We start from the raw sequence: 19,788 nt of genomic DNA on the forward strand, positions 1-19,788 counted from the left end.
AGTCATTTACACAGTTCTACCTCAATGATCGCTTCAAATATGATAGAAATACTTTACCAATAAAAATTGAACATGTATTTCTACACCGAGTACCACGTTGGTCAACTTCCCACACAATATGAAAGCGAGTTCTACATTCACAGTCCTTGAACTTTCTTCTCATTCCATGGGGAACAACATACAGTCTCTTTGGCCACAAAATTTGACAATCTCCTCCACTATCATCTAAATAAGTGGCATCCGAAAGGCCAAAAAAGCCCCAGATTAATTGAATTTGACTATAAACAGCAACAGCACATGACAAATTTTAACTACAATGGCGCGGTCCTTTTATCATGAAGCTACTACAGATCGAGCATTGTTTCGTCCCAAGCCAATGCCCAGACCTACTGGAACGGATTCACTTGTGTTGGGGTTACTATGACTACAGTGGGAAGAATGAACGTGGCCTTGATGGGATTTCGAGTTCTTATTCACATTTATAACATGGTGGCTATTTCCGTTGGCTTGATGATGAGAATGGCTGACCCCGTTTTGAAGGGTTGAATTCCGAGACATTTGCACCATTCCGATTCCCTCAGATTGTCCTGACTCTTCAGTGTTCTCAATGTCTTCGTTGTAGCCATTGATTAAGAAATCCGAACAGTTTTTCTTGCATCCATGATCATATGGGTTCCTAAAGTGGCCACCTGGTCCTCGAAGGTAGCTGTAGCGCATTGAATTTAAAACTTCATTTGTTGTAATATTGCGCGATATCTGCAGAAAGGGGTGATTGAAAGGTGAAAAATAAATTTACAGAAAACAGAAAGGTGAAAAACAAAACAAAACCAAACCTTCAAAAGAAAGGAGCAGAAAAGGCGGGGAAACAGAACATTTGATCCCTTTACCAACGAGACATGATGCGCTACAATCCATGTTGCCAATCTTGGTGATATTAAAACTATCAGGCTTATGATAGAAAATATAGACATGGATAGATGATTGACAAGCGAAGTACAAGCAAAAGATTATGGTTGGAGAATCAGGTTCCTCAAAATTAAAAATAGGTAGTTGGTGGCAAAATTCAATCAAAGGCTTCTGGATTAGTGATCTAGGGTTCCTGCATGGTGGCTATAATGCATTACAGAGAGAGAGAGAGCAATGCAACATTATGTTTCTGACTTAAGGATAGGCACACCCACAACAATTATGTTTCTGAGTCAAGGATAGGAACATAGCCACACAATTTTGCTCTTGACAAGCAGGAAGATGTTCACTGTTTTTCGTTTAATAATTGCATTCTGTAGAAAGGCACAAAGTAGGGGCCAATTGGATGATTTTCATTATTTTCAAGACATTACAACAATCAGTTTTTTATTTCAAATGGGTCCCGTCCATTATGGAAAAGTAGAATTCTTTAACCATTTCCTCTCGTCTCCAAAAGGTAAATTTTAATTGCACCACTTGTAGAATTCACTCACAGCTGCAGAACGAAGCTCTAAAGTTCATATGCTGTAGCATTCCAAAATTCAAGAAGGGTCCATTAAAATGGAGATAATGATGTAGAGAAGGGAAGCAAAAAACAAAAAAGAGGACAACTTCAAGTTTCACAAGAAGTAGGTGTTAGGCACTAAAAGCACTTATTCTCAGGGTTGATCTAAATTCAAACTTTGTGATGCTTGTAAGTTAGGAAACCAGTGACCCAGTTTAATGTGCTTCATTAGGCTTTAGGTGTTATAGTTATCACAATGTCATAGTCCTATTTGCAAGTACAGTAAAATTATGAGTCTGGAAACCATGTAAGCACATAAGAGCGCTCCTACCAAACTTAATTAGCAAATGTGCAAATAGCTCTGCCTTGCTTCTGAACTAACAGGTGAAACTTGGTAAATAAGAATAAAACAAAAAGAAATGAAGAGCAAATAGAAGTAGAAGAAGAGAAAAAGAAAAAAAGAAATAAAATTAGAAGATGAAAAAGAAGAAACCATTGGCATACCTGAGAAGCTTGCATAACAGTTAAGGTTGCCACACCAGAGAAGAGGAAAAAATCCATCATCAGAAAGGAAACAGCACCAGTATGCTCAATACTAGCATGTTTTACCCATGCACCAAAAGAAGATGGCGCCACTGGATCAGTCAAAACTCCTGGCATCATACACAAAAGAAGAAAAAAATTCAAAATAATTCTTTCCAGCTGGAAAGTGACCTACTTATATGAGTCAGAAAAAATAGAAAAAAAATAAAAATGACCTCAAAGAATGGGCTGGACATCACAAGCAGAAAGGACACTTACTTATAAGAGAGACTGCACCAGTAATCAGCATTGCAGAAACTTCTAGAACAAGAAACAAGAAGAAATCCCTTTTGTTCTTCTGTATCACAAGTTAATAAACAAAACCACAGTGAGAAGGCAATTATTTTCTTTTAGAAATAAGAAACGTATAACTAATACTCTCATAGAACTAAGGGTTACAAAAGCAAAAATAACATGTGAAAAATCCAATTAATTAGTGAGATAGATGCATCATGAAAAATCTGAAAAACCAGCTGGGGCAAGGGACTAATTACTAAAACCAACAGATATTTAGTTAATCTATTAAGGTGTAAAATCTCACTAGAGCATAAGTGTGAGAGAGGCTTCAATATGTAAGAATGAGGAAAGAAATGTAACACTCTCATAGATATATCTTGAAAAGTAGGAAAGTAAGCTAGGGCTACGGAGAGTTTATTAAAGCACCAAGTAGACATTCTCTGACTTTCAGTATTGAGCCCATAACTAAGTACTGCTCATAAGAGTGTTACTGTCTGCCCATACACGCAGATGTTTAACAAATATATGCAGTTTTGTAGCCATTGACTTTTGTCTTAATGCATCTAGGTACAGATTCATCAAATCCGCAAACAAAGTTTTCAGAGGGATGTGTAAGATCATATAATCCTGTCTCATAATTCTTGATGCCCAGTAATTTAACATTTCTTTTTACATAAATTAAGGTGAAAAATGAATCATCCCAAGATGCAACTCATCAATATGAAAGCACCTTGCCAACGCAGTTGGATACCCAAGGACAATGATGGTCAAATTGTTCAACACAACGTTCACAAGTCGAGCAGTGCTTTGCTCGAAGTGGCCTGACAATCTGCAAGGAAAAGGGAGGTGATAACAGATTAGAAAGCAGTCCAAAAAACAATATAACATAAGAAACAAACAAAAGCTCAATGCACCTTGCATGTTGCACAGAGCTGAGACCAATTGCCAGCAAGCAAGACAGGATTGTTTATCTCAATCTTCAATAAAGGCTCCTACCAAGATAGAAATATATACAGATTTGAAATCATTTCTGAAGAAAAAATGTAGGGAAAGAAAATGAAGAAAGAATTAAGAAAGCTTGAAAAATGCATAGCCGATGAAACAAGTGGTAGGAAAAACTTACATCATCTTTCATATCATGCACATCATGCCCATTCATTCTGATGAAACCTGGATCATTGCTACAAACAGAAAGCAGGGAAAACTTCAGACAGTAAGGAAAGCAAGTATAGTCAGGCTTCTTTTTTCTTTTTGACAAGTCTCAAACATTCAAATATATTTGGTTATGAATTATAATAATGCAGGACAAGTTCAAAAAGAATCACTTTCTTTCATTAACCATGTCCGTCTTAGTTGCCACAAAAATATTAACATGAAGTGCCATAACCGCTATTATTAGACTAAGCATGACAAATATGACCAACAACAAGCCTTAACCCCACTATTTTAAAAAAGTTCTGCATTGCCCAAAGGTTCATAGCACACACCTGCTACACCTATAAAACATAACAAGTCCAATAGTAGCTAGTATAACACCCAACCAAGCAAGAAGGGCAAAGCCGGCCGGTAATTTCGGCAGATTTGAAGCTGCAAAGAAATTGGATTTAAAAAAAAAAAAAAGGAGCTTCAGTAAGTATTACAACAAAGTACTGGAATTTCAGATTGCATGAACAGATAACAGCAGATACCCATGATGACCGAATGAATATAGGTCACAAGTAGCAGAAAGATTATACACCAAAGAAGTGGTGCAAGTCCCAATTTTGAAAGGCGTCCAAGGCGGCTGTTACCATCACAGCGTTTATCAAGCAACCTCCTAGCATTTCCCTACAACATCAAATTTGTACAATACATCAAAAATTCTAAAAGATTAATCTCAGAAAATTGCACAAAAACAGACCATAATTTCTAAGCAAAGTAATAGCAATGATGATAGTGCACTAAGACATCTCCTTGAATTTCTTATCCAAGAATCAAAAAAACAAAATGGTATGGTGTTTGAAATCTGAATCCAGTATGAAAGCAGTTTAAACTCAAGAAGAAAAAGAAAATACATTACAACAGTTGAACGGATACCTACAAGGAAAAAAGCAACTTGTCTGTGATTTTTATCAGCAGCAAGCTGTGCTGGTGTAAGACCAGTGTTCTCAGTCACCATCAGGTCCTCCTTCTTCCCAGCCTGCACCAAAATAGTGCATGCTTCTAGATTCCCCTTGATAGCAGCCCAATGGAGTGGGGTACAACCTAAAATTATAAAGTGGAAATAAATGTAAAAAAAAATTATTGGGCAAGTTCATACACTACATCACCATAACCAGCTATTTCCACAATTCTAAAAATAAATATCTAAAATAGGATTAGTTTGAAACCAAGAATCAAAAGTTACCCTCTTTGTCCTGCCGTCCTCTATAAGCGTCCAGAAATAGCAGAAGTCGTATGCAATCGGCAAATCCCTTGTAAGCAGCCCTGCATTCTCCAAATATAACTATCATTTTCATTCAAGTACTAGATAAGCCAACAAATTAGAAAATTAATTTATCAAGCAGTTCTTTTTAATAACAATCAGAGTCAAACTAATTCTTCCAGACATTACTAGAATCGCCATTAAGATTCTGATGACAGGACCACAAGGATAGCAGGATAAATCTCCAAGAATATGTTCCATAGCAAAGAGAAACATGTAAGCAAATAAGAGAGCTAGTTATCACTAGCTCAAACTTGGAAATTTAAGGAAACTGATTTCTTTTATAAATGTGGAACATATTCTCCCTTTTACCTGATCTCTTCAGTGAAAGCATTTGATTTTTCATTAGTGCAATAAGTTAGTGGATAGCATTACTGAAAATGGCCCAGAGTTAGGTCTTTTTTCTTGCATGTAAAGCAAATTTGTGAAAATTTTGCCAGGGGACCACCATCAAAATAGAAAATAAAAATAAAATAGGAGAATCTCAACAACAGCTCACACTTTCAATGTTGATGAAATCAAATAAGGAACCAAAAGATCTTTTTGTCAACCTCAAACTCAGTTAGGTAACTTAGGTTTAGAGAAAGGATTATTTGATAGAGAATGAATTCCACATCAAGTATATGAAATTTTGCATTAAAGAAAAAGTCAGCAGAAAAAGTTGAAAATGGGAAATGCATTGTTTAGTATCACAACATCATCAGGAACTCCTCCCCGAAATCAGCGTTTGAAGCAAAACCAACAGATGTTAACCAAATGACTAGCATTTTTCCCATGTAATTTCAAGACAATATAATCCATAATTTACTGCTGACAAAATTACAAGTTACTTATATAGAAATTCCCCGAATTTAAGTAAATTGATGAAATTGAAAACATAAACTTATTCTTGTAATTAGTCCTGAAAAGAGTGAAATTGCATTTTTGTCTACATGAAAAATGTGGCTTTCACATGGACAAATAAAAGAAACTCATCACACAGTTAACTGATAAACGTAATTATGCAAACAAAAGACTCAAGTAAACTGATCTTCTTTAGAATAAACAAGAATGGCCATGTAAAGGGCCAATCAATATATAAACAGATTGTTTATCATAAGCATTAAAGAATAATGAATTTAGAATCAATTTCTACAAACCTGTACATAAACTAACATTCATTTCTTAATTATTAAAAACAATAAAAATAGAGCTAATTTCTCTGATACCAGTGCAAGGGGCTTCTTCCATCATTATCAGGAACATCGGGATCAGCATTCCATTTTGTGACAACATGGTACAGGAAGGCCGTCTGACCATATTGTGCTGCAACATGTGTTGTCTGCAACCAAACCAAATCAAATTGCACTACCAACATTAAACTTTCAAGGTTTAGCTAGCAGAATTCAGTGGAGTCAGAAATAAGTTACTTGTAAAAAGGGGCAGCCACCAAAACTCATGAATAGCACAGGGTTCAAGGCACAAGACAGATTAATTCACCCAAAATATGATGTAGAAGGTAGTAAAATTTCACAAGTGTTAGTTTTATTGTGTCGTACATAGTTATGCGTTTTCCTTAGTTGTATCTAATTATGTTTACTTTAGTTGGACCTTGTAGAACTGTGCATATATACCAGTTGTGAATAAAATATTCAATACTTTCTTTTCCTCAAAAACGTGGTATCAGAGCCATAATAACCCTAAACAGCAACTAAAACTTAACCCTAAACAGTAACTGCCACTACCAGTCACCTTCACCACTTTGTTGGCATTGCCACTGTCACAACCCTAGGGTTAGTTAAGGTTGTGACAGGAATTGGGGGGAAGAAATCAGAATTGTAGGAGGGGAAAAATCAGCAGAAAGAGGGAGAGATATTGAGAGAAAAGGGGGAGAACTTGAGGGAGATTGGAGAGAGAGACTTAGAGAGAAAATAGAGATTCCATATCAATTTCAGCATACCATCCCCTCCATTTACATCAGCCTTATATAGGCATATTTGTCCCCTAACAGCCTTGCACATGCAGCCATGTGCATCTAACTAATTGCTAGAATATCCCTAACAAACTATTCTACCCTATTACAATAATACCCTTTTATTACTCATAGGGTCATGACAATTTCCCCCTCCATAAGAGAGTTCTTGTCCCCAAGAACTTGCCGCAAGTAACCATTGCTCTTCATCCAATTCCAACCTTCTCTATGCGGATAATCCTCCTTTCTTTCTCTCTACTTCTAGGTCTCTTCTTCTTCATTCTTAGGTTTTCAAGATCAATTCCAAGTATGAATTGACCCAGAATTTCAATAGGAAAAACTTCATTACCATCCAAAACAAGTAAAAAGGGAAAATCTTCAGCCATTGTTGCTGTTACTCTATCCCCATTCAACCCACAGCCATGTTTTGCTGCAGAAATATCAACAGCAGCCTCAAAATGCAGCAATGGAGGTTTGTATTCTTTCCTTGAATACTCATACCAAGGCTGTTTGTGAGCATTAACATTAGGAGCTGTTGCAACTTCACTTCCAGCCAACGATTGCTCAATAATTGACACCTGGCCAAGTGTTTCAGCACTAGTAAGAGTGCTTGAGAGGCTGTCAATTGATTGAGTGTCATCCTCCAATCCCTTTTCCTCACTTTTTTCTTCCTCCTCCTCTTCCCCTTCTTCCTTAAAGTTGGACTGCTCTTGTTGTAGAATCCCAAAAACATCACCATCGAGAGCTTCTTTTCCAAAGGAATCGGTGTGTTCCTTTAATTCTCCTTTTGCCCACACACCTTGTACCGAACCCCTGCAAAATCTGCTATGGCTGCCAGCATTGTCATTATCGTCACCTTTCTTGTCCATTCCACCTAGACCAATATACTTCTTCCACTCCGTATTGGAGGTAGGCAGTGAATTTGCTTCTCGCCTCCTAAATTTCTCCTTCGGCTGCTGCATTTTAAGGAATTCATCTTTGTTAAAACTTCCGTGATAATCATTAAAGTATTCCACCGGAAAGTTGTAATGATACTTCTTAATTAGTATCATTGCAAACTCTTGCAGCTTCTCGCGGAACATTCGACCGAATTCCTTGCACTTTTCTTGTATTACACTTCTTGTTTCCTTGTCAACTTGGCTAATCTCGTTCTTCTTTTCCTTGTTGCTGCCCACTGAAATTGCAGCCTTCTTTGGCTGCCATTGAGACTCCATTCCAGCTGAAAATGAAGCTTTCTTCTGCTGCAATTGAAGGCTCATCTGCTCCATGTATGCACTGCCTCCCCTAGCTTCACGAGTAGGACACCCTACTGAAAATGCAGCACTGTTCCACTGCAATTGAGGCTGCTCTCTTGCATGAAAATTAACCATTGAACATGCAGCATCATTCAACTGCAATTGAGACCCCATTTCAACTGAAAATGAAGAATTTTTCTGCTGCAATTGAGGCTCCCAGGGTCTCCTACATGCACTGCGCCCCTTAGCTTACTAGCAGCCTAGGATTTGATTAGAATTACCACCTGAAATTACTGCTTCGTTAATGAAGTCGGACCGCAAAAGAGCGCTGGAATTCACAGCCCAGAATCACCCATCCAAATTCGCCTTCCACAATCCACTCCCAGTTGCTCCAAACTTTGCTGGAATCAGATACCAAAATTGCTGGGCTTCTTAGTCGAGATCCAAGACCTATTCCGCCACCTTCAGAACCATCAAGAACTGGTCAGAGGACTTGCCTAACCTACTTCACCTCCCAACGATAAACAAGAATTTTCAAACTTCCGTCGAGCCGGCTTGGATAACCCTCGAAGCCAATCGGACAGTGCCACTATGGGTTCTCTATCGCTGAATCGCTCCTGGGAGCGGTCGAGAATCACCGACTCTAAATCTTCAACCAAGATTGCTTAATCTTGGACAATTGCGATCGCTTTGGGTCTGCCCGCATCGCCTCGGACTTGGTCCACTTCACGCCTGTCACTTCTGGCCAGCTTCGTCCTCAATTCCGTCCCAAAATTGTCGGAAATTTGTTTGGATGTTAAATGCAACTAACACCCAAGAGTGCTGGAATTCAATTGCAACCAAAAAATCCCTCGTCTCAGCTATCAGCAGCGAAACAGCCTCTGGGTATTGCTGCTATCTATTTCAACAGCCGAAATTCCAGCTTCAAAGCTACCACCTACTTCCCTCTCAATATTCGAACAGGAGGGCCCAGATTCAAGGCGACAATCGCCTCACCTTAGCCGCCCAGGGAAGTCGCCAACCCAATCACCGTCCCCCCCTACTGGCCATGACTCCTATTTCCATGTCTGACCCAATCTCTATCACCTACCAATTTCGAGTCCGACAGTGCCTTTCTTGAGCGATTGTGCTGCAACTAGCGAAATTCTACAAAATCGAGAATCGATGGCTGCAGTTTCTTCAAAATTCTCCTGCAAACAGCTCTGAGGATGGGAAGGCCTTGCTCGTCTGGGAATTCCAATAAACTGCAACTCCCCTAGGAGTCGTCGTATCACGCCTACTCCAACTGCCCAATTGCGCCTCCAAAATATGAGCCCAACCGTTAAGAATTTGTCGGAGTCACAATCGGATCTATCTGGCCAAGTCGCCTACCAATTCTAACTCGTTCGGCCTGTTCGTTTGCAATTTCTAACCAATGCTCATTGAATTCACAACTGAGGGACACTGCCGGCTTAGCCTTCAAGACTCGATCGAGAATTGCTTGCTCACACGTATCTACCGGAATCGCCGAATTCTGCAACTCATCCGCTTCTACTAAGAGTCGCTTGAATTCGCTTTTAATGACCGTCTTGCTCCGCTTCAAATTTGGCTTGCTTACTTCAAATCTAATCGGACACTATTGATTTTCCAAAACCACAGCCAAGGAATGATTGCTCTGATAGCAATTTGTCACAACCCTAGGGTTAGTTAAGGTTGTGATAGGAATTGGGGGGAAGAAATCAGAATTGTAGGAGGGGAAAAATCAGCAGAAAGAGGGAGAGATATTGAGAGAAAAGGGGGAGAACTTGAGGGAGATTGGAGAGAGAGACTTAGAAAGAAAATAGAGATTTCATATCAATTTCAGCATACCATCCCCTCCATTTACATCAGCCTTATATAGGCATATTTGTCCCCTAACAGCCTTGCACATGCAGCCATGTACATCTAACTAATTGCTAGAATATCCCTAACAAACTATTATACCCTATTACAATAATACCCTTTTATTACTCATAGAGTCATGACAGCCACCTCCATCACCGTTAGGCCAGATCTCCAGATCCAGAGACATCTCAAGTGATTCTTCAGATCTGATGCCAGATCAGGACAAGTGATGCCTCCAGATCCAGCAACATTTCCTTGTGACACCTTCACATCTGATTTATCTGGTTCGCAACATCTCCTTGCTATTGCTGGTTTGGGTTTGGGTTTGATTCACGATTTAGGTGACATTCGGTGCCTTCCCAGCCTTTATTTTATCAGAAATCACATTCAAGGGAAAGTAAGACTCTTGTGTTTGATATGCATGGGAAAGTATGGATTAAAATCCTAGGAAAGTAACATTGTTGTATTTGGTGTTTTCAACACTTTACTTGGGAAGTACTTAAAAATCCAAGAAATACCCCTATGACTTAAAATGAAACCTTATGTTCTTGAGAGATATTTGTTAAGTATTGATAATCCAAAATAAGGCCAGATAAAATATATATTATATATTTTATTTTTGTAATCTATAATATACAATATCTTAAATATAATGATATAATATATCATATATGTGATTTAATTCCTATATTATAAACTTCTACATATAATATAATGTTATAGTATAATAACATATTAAATGTTTTGTATAAATAAAATATGATATATAATATAAGGAAATATATAAACTTATAAATCTAATATATCTTATAACACAATAATATATTATCTGTTATTTATAAATAAAATAAATAATATATGATATACTATAAATAAGATATGATATATAACTTATGTTACTTATCATATACACATTATGTTAAATACAGTAATAATAATATATTATATTATGTATGTATAATTATATATTTTATGCATTTTTATTTATTTTATATATAGATAATAAAATAATATATTCTATTCTATTATTCATATAAAATATACCCAGGAATGCCAAATGCCACCTTAGTTTGTGAGATATGACATCATCCAATCTTGGTGCGTCATATCCTAGAGTGGTGAGTTTGTCTTCTAGAGTGGTGAGTTTGTCTTCTCCTGTGAGTGTACCTATGACCATGCCATCCCCATTACGACTGAAAAATAGAATGGCAAGAATTATTTATCATGGTCAACCTATGTTTGCAAATAACTCCGTCTAAAGATGTTATCCACTACCGGTTCCAAATCCGGATAAAGGAGGAGAGTTGTGGTGGTAGTCGACAGCCAACGTAAAACTTAGTCGGATCCAAAACATGAACTCTAGACAAATTATGAAAAATCTTTGGGGCGTGGGCGTAACCCTTCATAGCGATGCGCTACACTCAAGGTTGTTAAAATCGGGATTTTAAGTGGGATCGACAAAGGGTCCATAAAATCGTATCGTAAAATCGAATCGTAAAATCGTAAGATTTTAGAGATAATTAAAAATACCCTTTAATTTTTGTAAATATATGTTTATAATAACATAATTTTGTAGAAAATGAATTAATATCATTTAATAACCTAATTATTCCTTATTATAATTCAAAAGATGATATTTCCAAAATATAGCTCAAAAACTAGCAGGTTGGTATAGGCAATTTAAAGGCAAAATATAGGTAATTTAGAGGTAAAATATAGCTTAAAATTCTTTAGAGGATGCTTCCAACGTCTTCCATTAGATTTAGATTGCAATTTTTTCTTGATTTAACATTGATTAAATCAAGTAATATCCCGATGTGGAGTTGGGTGGTCCATTAATTAATTACTTGTTTGTCTTGATTTACTTATGTAATCAATGTTAAATCAAGTAAAAATTATAATTTAAATCAAGTAAATTGGAACTTATGCAATTAATGTTAGATGCTATGTGACATTAGAACTTATGCAATCAATGTTAAATCAAGTTCCAATTTAGAGGCAAAATATAACAATTCATTGCATAAGTTCCAATGTCAGATGCTATGTGACATTGAGACGTTGGAAGCATCCTCTAAATTACAACTTAAATCAATGGAGGTCTTTGAATCGTAAAATCGTTTGGGGATCTCTGAAGCGTAAAATCGTAAAATCGTACATGTAAAATCGAGATTTTATAGGATTTTATTCCAAATTGGATTTTACATGGGATTTGAATCGTTTGGGGGTCTTCGAATCGTAAAATCGTAAAATCGTACGCATAAAATCGGGATTTTAACAACAATGGCTACACTGCCTGCGTGTAGTGTCAAGTGAGCTAGGGCCGCTGCATTGGCGCCCGGATGTAGTGACAAATGAGCAAGGGTCCCCGCATTTGCTTGAACGGATGTGGGTAAAGAAGTTAGTCCAAAATCAAAAACAAAATCAAATTCAAAGTCAAGGCCAAAAACAAAATCATAGATTAAGAATTGGGTCATGGAACATAGAAACATTAACAAACAAAGCTATAGAAGTGGTAGATGTGATGATTAGGAGAAAGATTAATATTATGTGCCTTCAAGAGACGAGATGGGTAGAGAAAAAAGCAAAAACTTTATCAGAAACTAGATATAAAAATATGGAAGAAATATTTCACAAAATTATTAAATGATGGTGGCGACACAAGAGTTAGGTTGGGACATCTTAGTAACTCCGAAGGAAACATGAGCTATACATTTTATCGATGCATAAGTTCAAATGAAATAAGGCAAGCATTAAAAAAGATGAAAAATCATAAGGCGATGGGACCGGATAATATACCAATAGAAACATGGAAATACATGGGAGAAGAGGGCATAACCTGGCTAACGAAATTATTTAACGCGATCCTTAAATCAAAAAAGATGCCAGATGAGTGGAGGAAGAGTACTTTGGTTCCTATATACAAGAACAAAGGAGATCTTCAAAATTGTGAAAATTACAGAAGAATTAAGTTAATGAGTCATACGATGAAACTCTGGGAGAGAGTAATAGAGCAGATGCTCAAAAAAGAAACAGAGGTCTCGGAAAATTAGTTTGGTTTCATGCCTGACAGGTCAACAATGAAAGCTTTATATCTACTGAGGCGCCTAATGGAAAGGTATCGGGATCATCAGAAGGACCTGCATATAGTATTTATAGATCTAAAAAATGCCCATGATAGGGTCTCTAGAGAAGTATTACGGAGGGTTTTAGAGAAGAAAAGAGTCTGAATAGCCTATATACAAGCCCTTAAGAACATGTATCACGGTGCAGAGACAAGGGTCAGGACATGCGGAAGGGATACTGAACCGTTTAAAATTACAATAGGATTGCACCAAGGTTCTACACTAAGTCCATATTTATTTGCTCTAGTAATGGATGAACTCACTAAAGATATTCAGACAGATGTGCCATGGTGTATGCTATTTGCAGACGACATAGTGTTGGTGGATGAAACAAAAGAATGAGTGAACACTAAGCTTGAGTTGTGGAGAAACAATTTAGAATCTAAGGGATTTAAATTAAGTAGAAAGAAAACAAAATATATGAAATGCAAATTTAGTAAGAATCCAAGAGTTGATGATGTTATAATAAAATTGGAAGACCAAATCTTACAAAGAAAAGACCATTTTCGATATTTGGGATCAGTGATTCAAAAAGATGGAGAAATTCACGAGGATGTCACACAGAATTAAGTGAGGTTGGCTAAAATGGAGAAATGCATCAAGGGTGTTATGTGATGGTAAAATCTCATTAAAACTGAAAAGAAAATTCTATAGGACAACTATAAGACCAGTCTTGTTGTATAGCTCAGAATGTTGGGCAGTCAAATATCAGTATGAGCAAAAGATGAGCGTAGCGAAGATGAGCATGTTAAGATAGATGTGTGGCCATACAAGAAAAGATAAAATTAGAAATGAAGTTATTCGTAATAAGGTAGGAGTAGTGCCCATCGAGGAGAAAATGAGAGAGACTAGACTAAGATGGTTTGGTCATGTGATAAGGAGACCAAGAGACGCTCCTGTGAGGAGAGTTGATGAAATGGAACAATTAGTCAAAAAAAAAGGTAGAGGCAGACCCAAGAAGACTTTGGGAGAGACATTAAAGTTTGATATGAAATATATAGACCCAAATGAAAATATGACAAAAGACAAAAATACATGGAAGTCTAGAATTCATGTAGCCAACCCTACATAGTGGAATAAAGGCTGGATATGTTGTTGTAACCTCTGTTTGCAAGTGATTTTCGAGGACACGGTATTAATGACCATTTGAGTATGAAGCTCTCTTAACATTCCTAGATATGATAAGACTGTATGGGATCGCATGGATGCACAGTTGGTTACATTATTGTGGCAATTGAAAGATACTGATACAATCCCTTTATTTCGTGTCTATGAAAACTATTTTGATATTTGGTCTCCTGCTCAGCAGTTGTATATTAATGATATTGTGCATTTATACAATATCATTAGTAATTTGTTCTATTTTCAAAAGAGAAATTTGGGTGTGGCTATTTGGGTCATATTCAGTCTGTTATGGCAAATTTTAATGCAACACTCCCTATTATAACCAATCTTACAAAAACAAAATAAACAAAGAGGCAAACTATTTATGGTGTTTACCCTAGCAAGTCTTGGGTGATATGGAGGGCGTTAGTACCCAAATTTTGAGTACTCCAGCTCTACCTACTGTGCGCCATGAGCCTAAGGGCATAATTGTAATAGCCGACAATAACGATAGCCTATGTGCTTGCATACTTAGCGATTACCGCTTATACCGATTGTACTTAGTCAATTACACTGAATAAGCTAGTGGTGATAGATAGCCTATAAAAGGCATTGTAACAGAGGATGGGAACTATCCATGAAAGCATTTAATTCTTTCCCTCTCAATATTCTTTTCCCTCTCTCTCTCTCTCTCTCTCTCTCTCTCTCTCTCTCAAATTCTCCCTCCAAATTCTCTCTGATCTATGGCCTTACTAGAATTGTCCAAGCCTCCGATCCAAGGCTTGACATTTTGATATCAGAGTCACTGTTCCTCGGCAACGTTTCTGTGACCGAAAGCGAGGTGAATTATGAGTGGACGATGGCAGAAGGAATGAGACTCAAGCAATTGGAGTCTAGGATGGACGCACTGGAATTTGGTATGACGCAAACACTCAAAGTTATCACTCAAAGCAAGGAGGACGTAGCTGCAATTAGAGATGGAATGCGGGAGGAATTGGCAACATCTCGAGAGGATATGCAACGAGAGTTGGAGAGACAAAGAGATGCAATGGATCAATTTGGGCAAAGGATCAACAGCATGTTCAACATATTGTCGTCCCTCCCATAATTCCGCCTACCTCCAAAATTCCCTCCTCAATCCGGGGTTGATCCGAATTCAGCCGGATCTGGCATACTTCCGAGACCTCTAGGGCGAATTGAGTCGGAGAAAGTGCAAGGATTTGGACCGAATGTCTAGGTAAGGGGTCTCAATCCTCAATCAGGTAACCATACACCAATGCAAGGCTAGAGATATCGTTGTTTGATGGATCAAGGCCAAGGTGGTGGATCCGGTGTTGTGAGCATTTCTTTCAATGCTACTGTGAAGTCATTTGTTTTTTAGATTAGTTTTTGTTCTTAGTATTTCCTTTGGGAAGTCTATTAGTATATTTTTTCATTTGTAATATGTATTAGTTAGTTTGTTTCCAAGCTGTCCGGAAATTGGTTAAATCCAGTCAGGATAAGGGCAGTTAGTTGTAACTGCCTTGCCCGCTTCTATGCTTTATAAATAGGGGCTGGGAAGGCTCGGTTGTGTGTGTGAGATCTCAGGATTATCTTGTAAGGGTTGTGCAGGTGAGCTAGGCTAAAAGATTCTATATTTCTCTTGGGATTTCTTCTCTTGGTAGTCTAGGGTTTTAGACTAAGGGAAAAGAGAAAGTTTCCTAGTTCATATAATTGCTGTAAAGTTGTCAAGATAGTGGAGATTTCATGGGCCTAAGGCAGTCTGGATGTAGGTCTCTTTTATGAGACTAAACCAGGATAAAATCTTGTGTCTCTTACTGTGTTTTATTGCTGTGTTCTATTCCTATTCTTGTTCTTCCTATCGAGTGATTGTGTGTATAGTATTTGGGGTATAATCAGTGAGTCTTAAAGGGATAGTTGCTGTGAGTGTGTGGCGGTCTTAAGGACTACAACTACAATGCGGCCGAGCCACAACGAATTATTTTGGCAACAGCCTATCTCAATGATACACTTGATTCTTGGTTATAGGGGTGGTCTAGATCCAGAGGGATCAGGGTAAGGTGGATTGACTTTGCTGAAGAGGTGTGCAAGAGATTTGGAGAGAAGAACATGGTGCATGTGATAGAAGAGTTCAATAAACTCAAACATGAGGGGACTGTCACGAAGTACCTAGAGAAGTTTGAAGAATTAGGGGCCTTAATGTGAAATGTTCAGCCAACACCCACTAAGTAATACTTCGCGTCTGGAGGTGGTCGTGGTAGGGGTGTTGGGTGTGATTGGGGTTGGGGTGGTAAGCAACCCTATTGTAACTACTGTCGTCGCCTTGCTCATTATAAGGATACTTGTTATGCACTCCATAGTCGGCCTTTAAAGGCCAATGTTACTATTCCTGAGGGTATAAAAGCACAGACAATGGTACCTAATGCTTCTTCTCACACTGACAGACCAACTCCTACATAAACAATCTCTACTGAGGAGTTAGCAGAGTATCGTTAGTTGTAGGCAACTCAACAGGCATCTTCTCCTATAGCTTCTGTTGCTCGGGCACTTTTTCCTTTTGCTCAATCGTCTACTGGTAATCCTCATATATACCTTTTCCTTTTGCTCAATCGTCTACTAGTAATCCTCATATATACCTTACCCATGCTCCCGTCAGTCCTTGGATTCTTGATTCTGCTACTTCAAAACATATTTCTAGTAACAAATCTTTATTTTTCTCATTTTGATTCATCTGCCTCTCTTCACTCCTATCATTGTTGTTGATGGTTCCAAAAGCATTCCCACAGGTATAGGTAGGGTTGATCCACTTCCATGTATTTCTCTTAACTTGTTTTACATGTTCCTAGTTGTTTGTATACTCTCATTTCCATTAGTCATCTCACTTAATCTTTGAATTGTCATGAAATCTTTGATTCTGGTTTTGATCTTGTGCAAGACCAGGGTACAAAATTGATGATTGGCACTGAACGTGAATTTGAGTGACTTTATCATCTTGCTTTGCCATCATCTATGGTTGGCTTATGCTACTACAGGGGCCACTCCTCTCCAAATTCATTCTTTGTTTGGTCATCCTCACGTCTCCATGTTTAGCAATATGGTTCATTCATTGTCCTCCTTGACCATTCTAGAACTCGAGTTTTATCAATTAGGCAAACATGTCCGTTCCTCCTATTCTAGCGCCCTAATAAACGAGTTGATGAATTACTATAAGCACACATACTTTTGTCTAGATATGTTTATCGAGTTCATGAATTGCCATGGCAAATAGGTAAGAGCTTAATGCAAATCCTTGATGTAATCTAATTAAAATTATAAAAGTCTCAATATCTCTTATTCCATGATACATGTCTTTAGTAACATGGATATAAGAATTCAAACTCCTTTCTTCTCTAAAACCACCCAAAACACTTCCTAGAACTTTGTTAAATGCTTTTTAGATCTACAATCACCATATGTAAATCTTTTTGTTCATCTGTATGTTTTTCTATTAGATGCCTCAGCAAATATATAGCTTTCATTATTGACCAACCAAGCATGAACCCAAATTGATGTGGCTCATTAGCTCAAAGCCTTTATAATTTCCACAATGTTGAGCATCTCATTTATTCTTGAAAATAGGGGCATTAAAGAATCCATTAAATCAAGCATTTTTATGTAATTAAAGTCGCATGTATCCTGGACTTGATTATTTTGGTTGATTGAACATAATAGGTTGGAATTCACATTTCAAAATGCTACAAAGATAGTCAACTATGCTCTGTAAAATAAGTTGCCTCAAGAAAAGAGAATTTAAAGCCCAGACATACAGAAAAACAGTTAAGAGAGTATAAATGGGATTGACATAAAGGGATTTATACAAATCCACAATGTGGTTGTATGCCAAAGTCACAATATGTACCAAATTGAATTCCACATAATCACTTATAAATCACTGCCAGTAGGCTACTAAAGCAAGTGGTGCACCAATAATTATAAGGTGTGAACTAGTGAATAAACACTCAATAAAACACATACCGTGATGCATTTATCTTATTGGTTGATTAAATATATCAAAACATGATGCATTTATCACAAACCAATATGATTTTTTGGAAATTGAAAAAAAAAAAAGTGTAATTTCACCTTGTCTGAAAACACTGTGCACCTATTACAACGTAACCATTGCCCTGACAAAATGCACTTAGCAGCAATCATGTTTAAATTTTATAACCATTTACCAAGAGACCACGTGTTTGAAAGCAATATCATTGCACTTAGCATGAATCATGTTCACATTTTTATAACCATTTACCAAGAGACCACGTGTTTGAAAACAAAATCATATAGGTGGTTAGTAGCTTTCAAAATGTAAGCCTAGAAACTTGCCATCCTTTCATAAAACTATTAGTAGAATATTGCAAAGATTGACCAAGTTGACTACTAACCTGAAACCCATGCAAATCCACAGCATTCACCCGAGCACCTTCTTGGAGTAAAAGTTCAGCAACCTGGATTGCACCCCGTACTGCACTCCAGTGTAATGCTGTTTGCCCAATATGATCTGCAGCATTCACATCACCGCCATGCTGCCAAATGTATAGCATCCAGTGAAAATCAGAAAATAGGAGTAATTATTTTCCGCTGATTAAAGCCAATTGCTTTCAATCAACATTAGGCAAGAAAAGAGAGATAAGAAGGCAGAAAGGGAAAATCTAATCCTAGCCATGCCAAACCTACAACTGAAAATACATATTTCATAGATTTTTTGTTTTCTTTATATGGCAGCCATTTTGTTTTTTGGTTGAGAGAGGCCATGTTTCTACATCCACGGAATCTGTTGGCTTATTTGAATGTCCTGATCAAACACAATTTCTCAAAACAGATTTTTCTTTGTGTCCCTGAAGTACTTAACTAGCAAGTTTACTCATTAAATACACATGCATGTAGCTCATACGACTAAATTCATAAGCAGTAGAATCCCAGGTACCTAACTAAATAGAAACAGCAGAATACTCCAAAACAAAAGGTAAACGCGTACAGCTTAAAAGCAATCTCAGAGACCTACTCGCCTGGGGAAATGAAAATCTGGCAACAAGTGCATTGAGACCGAGAAATTTCATATATATATACACATATAGCGAGAGAGACATAATTCAGGGAACCTCGAGGATGTACTGAGCAGCAGCAGTGCGATTATTAAGAGCAGCCCACTGCAAGGCGTAGTAGCCAAGGCCATCGGGCTCGGACACTGAGCAGCCCTCGCTCTCCACCAATCTCTGCAGCTTGTCCAAATCCCCATACGCCGCCGCCGTGTACACGTCGTTCCGCAGGCTCTCATCCTCCCCTCCGACAGCCGCCTCTACTCCACCGTCTCCGCCGCCAGCCGTCGACGCCGATTCCCGATCTCTCGACTCGACCTCCTCAACGACCTCGATCTCCGACGCCATCCGACAAATCAATCCACCGCAACCTCACCGATTCGCGTGCGACGTGATTGAAAATGGGAGGGCTTTTCCAGGAAGGAGGTGCAGAGAGAGAGAGGGAGAGAGAGACGTGTTGACTGGAATTTGGAAGAGACGCTTAGGAGGATCCGAAGAAACGATCAGACAGGAGAGAAGAGGAGACTTTGAGAGAGGATATGGAGAATTGAGGGTTGGGCTGGGGAAGAGAAGGGTATGGTGTCCCCATTTGGGAGATTTTTATATAATTAATTTTTGTGGGGTCAAGTCAATTAACTCTATTATTATGAGTGGCTAATTCAAATGAATTTTTTTCATGCG

The 19,788-nt window shown here is 37.9% G+C and overlaps 1 protein-coding gene across 2 annotated transcripts; it reads right to left on the reverse strand.

Moving 5' to 3' along the window:
* Positions 1–52: 52 nt before the first annotated feature.
* LOC127806306 (protein S-acyltransferase 24) lies at positions 53–19,680 on the reverse strand. Of its 2 annotated transcripts, none has more exons than XM_052343511.1 (13): positions 19,171–19,680; positions 18,454–18,594; positions 5,963–6,075; positions 4,677–4,756; positions 4,371–4,534; positions 3,979–4,117; positions 3,778–3,877; positions 3,414–3,471; positions 3,205–3,282; positions 3,021–3,119; positions 2,273–2,351; positions 1,976–2,124; positions 53–756 (listed from the first exon to the last, which is right to left on the reverse strand). In XM_052343511.1, exons 1-13 carry the CDS (start codon positions 19,453–19,455, stop codon positions 334–336), a joined length of 1,908 nt encoding a protein of 635 aa, XP_052199471.1. In that variant the 5' UTR covers positions 19,456–19,680; the 3' UTR covers positions 53–333. The 2 variants fall into 2 exon arrangements, with proteins under 2 accessions (XP_052199471.1, XP_052199473.1); XM_052343513.1 differs by having other exon boundaries at positions 19,078–19,225.
* Positions 19,681–19,788: the final 108 nt, after the last annotated feature.

Source organism: Diospyros lotus, chromosome 7 (assembly GCF_014633365.1).
Source record: "Diospyros lotus cultivar Yz01 chromosome 7, ASM1463336v1, whole genome shotgun sequence".
NCBI lineage: Eukaryota > Viridiplantae > Streptophyta > Magnoliopsida > Ericales > Ebenaceae > Diospyros > Diospyros lotus.